This window comes from Bos taurus, chromosome 17, assembly GCF_002263795.3.
Source record: "Bos taurus isolate L1 Dominette 01449 registration number 42190680 breed Hereford chromosome 17, ARS-UCD2.0, whole genome shotgun sequence".
Taxonomy (NCBI): Eukaryota; Metazoa; Chordata; class Mammalia; order Artiodactyla; family Bovidae; genus Bos; species Bos taurus.
Genome location: NC_037344.1, coordinates 71,287,496 through 71,293,495, shown reverse-complemented (window position 1 = coordinate 71,293,495; position 6,000 = coordinate 71,287,496). Strand labels below are relative to the sequence as shown.

The following is a 6,000-nucleotide window of genomic DNA, read 5'->3' as shown; positions in this document are numbered from 1 at the left end:
AGGGGCTAACAGCCACCTGGAGGATCTGACAGCTGCTGTACCCTGAGACTTGAATGGCACCCAAACCACGAGTTTGTTCTCGCAGGAAACTGCTGTGCCCCAGGGCCCGGGGTGGACAGGGCGGATCATCAGGAACTCCACCTTCCAGGCACCTCCCCCACCACCACACTGGAAAACGGTTTCCAAGCTCCAGAACAGGGGGATTTCCCAAATCACGACCCTGAGGCGGGCATCGGGGCAGTGACCCCGACCGAGTCCAGGTTTCTCTCTCCTCCCCGCCCCTCCTCGGCTCTACTGGGATTCTGACCCCTCCCCCAGTTCCTCAGCCAGCCCCGACCCACGTGGTGGCTGGGCCTCTGCAGGAGGTCGGAGTGGGGAGAGGGAACGGAGGGTTCCGGATCTGAGTTGGATGCCTGGATCTGGGTGCAGGCAGGATGCCAACCAAGTGTGGGCCCTCTACTGGGGGCTGAGGCGTGGAAAGGCTAGGCTGCAGACTCCGGGGATAACCCTTCCCGGCCTCGGTTCCACATTCACCGGCCCCGCCCTGCATCGATTCCTCCGCAAGCCAAGAAAAAACGAGGCAGCCCGCGTCTCCACACCGTTTATTGCTCCTTCCAGGGAGGTGGGGTCGGTGTTGGGGGGGGGGGGGGCGGGGCGGGCGGGAAATCTGTGCGCGCCAGGGCTGCGGGCCCTGGGAACCCGAGGCCCGGCCCTCAGGCGAAGGTGGAGCCGTTCCAGCCCACGTTGGCCGCGTTCATGTCGCAGAAGTTGATGTAGATCCTGCGAGGGAGGAAGCGAGGCTGAGCCGGCCGTGCGGGTGCCGCCGAGGCCGCGCGCCCCCCGCCCACCGGCGCCCACGCACCTGTCCGGGCTAATGCGCAGGCGCTCGGTCAGCAGGCCGCACAGCAGCTTGCTGTAGGAGCGGTTCTGCGCGCCGCCGATCTTGCCGATGCTGTGCAGGCTGCAGAGCGCGCAGGGCTCGCTGGAGCCCCCGAAGGTCATGAGCTGGTCTGGGACCACGTGCACCGCGATGTACTGCGGACGAGGGGCCGCGGTCAGCCGGCTTGCACGCCCCCGCCGCTCCCGGCCCGGAGCCCCATCCCGTAGCCGCCCACACTCCCGGCCCGGAGCCCCATCCCGGAGACGCGCTCCCCGCCCGGCCCTCCCCGCAGACCTGTGCCGGCTTGCCCGTGGCCTGCGCCAGCTGCTGCGTGAGCTCGGAGAGGAGCCCGTCCGGCACGGAGGCGCGGGGCACGTTGGTGTTCACCACGAACATCGGCATGATGGCGAGGGGCGGCGGGGACCGGCACGCACGACTCGACCGACGCGCGCGCTAAGGCAGCCCGGGAACCTGAGCTACGTGACCGCCGCCCGGCGCCCCGCCCCGACGTGGGCCCGCCTCCCGCGACGTCACCGCCGGTCCCGCCCCCGGGCGGTGGCGCGCTCCCGGCCGGTGACGTCACCGCCTCTGGCCCTGCGCGCCCTGTCCTGAGCCGTTCTCCGCTGGGCGGCCGGAAGTGTCAGTCCTTTCACTTGGTCCCAGCGATGTCTGTGTGCTGGGAACAGCGGTTAGCGGGACAGATGACCCCTGGCCCTCGAGGAGGGCGCAGGCGGAGTCCCAGTTCATTCTACGGAGTCCTTGTGTGTCCGCAGTCTCCCGGGCCGCAGTCGCGCTCACGCCTCTGTATGTGTGTGCGTGTGAGTGATGGAGAGCGGTGGTCATTGCTGCATGTGGGCAGCGCTTGCCGCAGCGCGTCGCCATCCAGGGACCTTCCTGCACCCAGCTCTTGGAGTGGGTGCGATTGCCCGGAGGTGCCCAGGGGAGGGGCTGGGGACACACGGAGCCCAGAGGCAGTCCGCAAAGCTTCAGTCCACCGGGCTACCTCTCTGCAGCGCTGAAAATGCCAGCTCCTCAGGGAAGCCCACCCCATCAGGTCCTCTGGGGGTGCCGTCTCTCAGAGCCCTGGGGGGGAAGTCTCTGTCTGCCACTGCTGGTCAGCTCGGGGCGCACATCGTAGGTGCCAGGCATATGAGAGACGTGGACTAAATACTGGCTGAATGAAGGAGTGAATGAACTTAGCCCTGACAGGGCAGGAAGAGGGCAGGGCCAGGGCTGAGCCTGTAGGCCCTGCCGTCCCTGAGCAGAAAGGCTGCCCAACTCCTGCTCTGAGGAGACCCTGGTCACGGGGCTGTGCTGGGGAGCGGAGCTCTGCTGGGCACTTGAGGCGGCATGCTGGTTGGGCCCAGTCTCAGATCTGTCCAGAGAGGTCCTGTCCTTGGTCTCTGGCAGGTATGGTTTGGTTAAGGGGGACCCTGCACATGCTGGCCTGGACATGGGCCCCCATGCCCATGGGACCAGGCGTACTCAGGCAGGAGGTCCCGTGGCCCAGCTGGGCAGATGCTCTGTAAAAGGCCCCTTCTGTCCCTGCTCTTACCCCAGCAGGCCACCTGTGCCGAGGTCTCTGTTAACCACGGATGCCCTCCACGCCCGTCTCCAGCTCGGGGGCTCCCCCAAGCCCCAGCAGGCAAGCCCGCACAGCCTGTTCTCTATGTCCAAATCCAGGTGCTTGCCTTTCGCCCGTCCCTGATCGCCTGCCAGTGAAATGGACCTCCCTCCACTGTGCTTGGGTCCTCACCCCTCCCGCCCACCCCGCCTAGTCTCTGTGAGCTGCCTGGGGCAGCAGATCCATATGATCATGTGACTTGCCCAGTGATACATGAAGAGAAGTGACCCAAATGACTCCAAGCAGAAGATTTAGTAGCCAGTGCCCGCTTGGCGGTTCTCTGATAGTGGAAGTGGGTGACACGGTGAAGCCCCCACCTCCGGCAGAGACACTTGCACCGATGATGCGTAGGTGAGCCCTGTGGCCCTCAGGCTGTTACTGTGGCACCGGGAGCCTTCCCTGGTCAGCACCGCCTCTGTTCACCCCTGACCTTCCCAGGAGTGTCAGTACTTTGTCTGTAGAAGGGCATCGGAGGAGGTGGCAGCCTCCCGGTCCCACTTCTTCCTAGCGTGGGCACCTGGCTCACCTCTCTGAGCCTGTTTCCCCATGCGTAATTCGGGCATGACGGTAGAGCCCCCTTTACAGAGGGCCGTGGTAGGGATCGAGTAGCCTAACTTCTGGCGATGGTCCGTCTGATCCTCGGGGCAGTGCTGTCACAGTGCCCCGGCTGGCCTGGTCCCCACCCTGCGGCTCACACCGCCCTCCTCGGCGGTGAATCTTGTGTGCTGCCCCGCGATGCTGTGCTCCCAGCCCCTGGCTTGGGCCTTGCTCTTGGAACGCTCATCCGCCTCGGGCTCCGTTCCTCGGGAAAGCCCTCTCCTTCAAGGCCGCCACCCTGTTTCCATCTGAGCTACCACACTGCTTCCTTGCTAGGCTCCATGCGGTGGGGCACTGTCTTTTTTGGGCTCATGACTTCTGGGCCACATGACTCGGTGGCAGGCAGAGGGCCTCCAAAGACGACCTCGCCCTGATCTCTGGAACCTGTGAAGATGTTAAATTTTGCGGCAAAAGGGACTTCGCAGATGTAATTAGGGTTACAGACTTTACAGTAGGGAGATGATCGTGGATTATCTGGGTGGGGCCGATGTAATCACATGAGCCCTTAAAAGTAGAGAATTCTCTCCAGCTCAAGTCGCAGATGAGACGGAAGGGGCATTCAGAAAGCCTCAAAGCAGAAGGACTCAGAAGTGCTGTAAATAAATGGCTTTGTAGATGAAGGGGCCTCAGTCATCCGGAGCTGAATTCTGCCAACACTGAATTCTGCCAGCATCCCGAATGACCTCAGAAGTGGGCTCCTCCCTAGTTGATCCTGAGATGCCTTGACTTGCCTGAAGCGGAAGGCCAGTCACTTTGTACTCAACGGATGACTTGCAGAAACTGTGAGATAATAAACGTGTGTTGTTTCAAGCTGCTCAATTTGTGGTAATTTGTTCTAGGAGCAATAGAACAGCATCACCCCTGCGTCCCCAGGGGCTCTGTAATTAGCTACCGAACAATAACCGGCCCTGCGCGCCAGGAGGCCTTGGACCCCCCTACCATCCTCTCCCTCCTCACCGGCAGCATCTGTTTGCTTAGAACCTTCACCACCAGAGCCACTGGCAACCGGGCACTGTCACCGCCCCCCACCCCCGGGCAGCTGTGTCCACGTGATGTGCAGACTCCGCAGGGAGCAGCTGCCTGCAGATGGGGCCGCCTCCCCGAGCCCTTCCTCCTGCCCTGCTTGGAACCTGGACCGGACTGCCCGATGGGCAGTCAGATGGGACCACCAGGAGCCGTGCCCCACAGGTGAGGGCTGCAGGCAGAGACCAGGAGGGGAGGAAACCTCAGGATGTGGAGGACAGCTCTGGGGGACCCAGCATGCCCAGAGGGCTGGCAGCTGGGCCCAGGTCTGAACATCTCCAAGAGCAGGGCCTGAGTCAGCCAGGCTGTGAGGGGTGCCCGGGGAGGGCGACTCTGTCCTCCAGTCCTCGTCCATGGGTGGCCCACTGCCCAGCGGCTCCCAGGGCGCCTTTGCCAGCCTCCTTCCCTGGTGTCCCTCCCCCAGCACTCACGGTTCATCTCTCGCGGAAGGATCCAGCTGGGCAGAGCCTTCAGCAAGCCCCTGTGCTCTTGTTTGCTGAGTGTGGTGAAAGGTGCGGCAAAGACCAGCCAAGTCAACCCCCTCCCCTCTAGTCATAGCAGAAGGAGAAGTGGGGGCCACCATCCCAGCTGAAGGGACAGGGTTTTAAGAGGGGTGTCCGCCAGGAGACCACCATGCTACCAAAGCAGGGCCGGGACACGGTTCAGAGGGGGCGAGCTGGGCTGAACCTTGTGAACGAACTCTCTGAGTCTCAGCCGGAAAAGTTCAAAATAGGGGAATTCCTCTCCCGCAGACGTGGGTGAAGATGGGAGAGATTAAAGTACCAGCACAAAGCACCTGCATGCAGGAGGTGCTCAGCAAACGCTCCCCGACCTTACTGCGTTGTCACCACGTGTCCTGGAGCAGCAAACGGACTAACGGGCCTGACCCTGATGGTGGCCTTGGGCTTTCCCTCCCCGGCGGCCTGGTCCCTTCCCCACCCCCGCCCCCATCCCATCAAAGCCAAGGCCAGGCCAGGTCCCGTCCACCTCCCCTGGCACAGCCTCTCCTATCTGCGGGGTCCCATCCCTGCCTCCTTACCCCGCTGGGGGCGTTCCCTGGGCAACAAGGACTCCCAACACCCAGCCCACACTTTTACAGCCAATTTAGCTGGGTGGGTGGCAAGCGGGACATGGCCCAAGGGCTGGGCCTGGGCTGGGCCTGGGCTGGGTGTATCTCTGCGGCCCATGCCGGGGAGCAGCGTGCTGAAGTGTGACCGATGCAGTCCCAGACCCGAGACACAGCCGGACGCCTGCGCTGCTCCTAGCCTGTACACCTCGGGATCGCAAGGTCAGTAGTGCCCCCTGGAGCCCAAGGAGGATCCGGGGAGGCCGGTCAGCAGAGGCAAAGTTGGGCCAGATGGATGGCAGAGAGAAGCTGGGAGACCCCACGGAGGGCTCCCGCAGTGCCGACTCCTGCCTTCCAGAAAACACTACAGTGACTGGACCCAGAGGCCCTCATTCCCATCCTCCAACACTCCTGCCTCCAAGGGAGCCCCAGCGGGGCCTGTCCGCAGGAAGCCAGCCCCAGGTGACCTCTCCACAAGACCTCCCCTGAGCCCGGCTCAGAGAGTTCTCACTCCCTGAAGAGCCCACTGCCCGCCGCTTCTGCTAACCTGGCGGTCACTGCTCCCTGTGGAAGCCAACAAGGTCTTCATGACACAACAGTGGCCGGCTGGCTTTTGTGCCTAGGTGCCAAGGTAATCCAACGGGGAAAGTGGTCTTTTCAGTGAACGATGCCGGCACCACTGCACCTCCATTACCAGTAAATGAATAATCGAGTTCCCTAGAGGCCCAGTGGTTGGGGCCTGGCCCTTTTCACTGCCAAGAGCCCGGGGTTCAACCCCTGGTTGGGGAGCTGAGATCCTCCAAGCTGTGG

The 6,000-nt window shown here is 63.2% G+C and overlaps 1 protein-coding gene across 1 annotated transcript; it reads right to left on the bottom strand.

Moving 5' to 3' along the window:
- Positions 1-586: 586 nt before the first annotated feature.
- MIF (macrophage migration inhibitory factor) lies at positions 587-1,379 on the bottom strand. The gene is given in 3 exon segments (NM_001033608.1): positions 587-780; positions 863-1,035; positions 1,175-1,379. Coding segments are annotated over 3 exon segments (348 nt in total). The 5' UTR covers positions 1,283-1,379; the 3' UTR covers positions 587-713.
- Between the last annotated feature and the right edge of the window lie 4,621 nt (positions 1,380-6,000).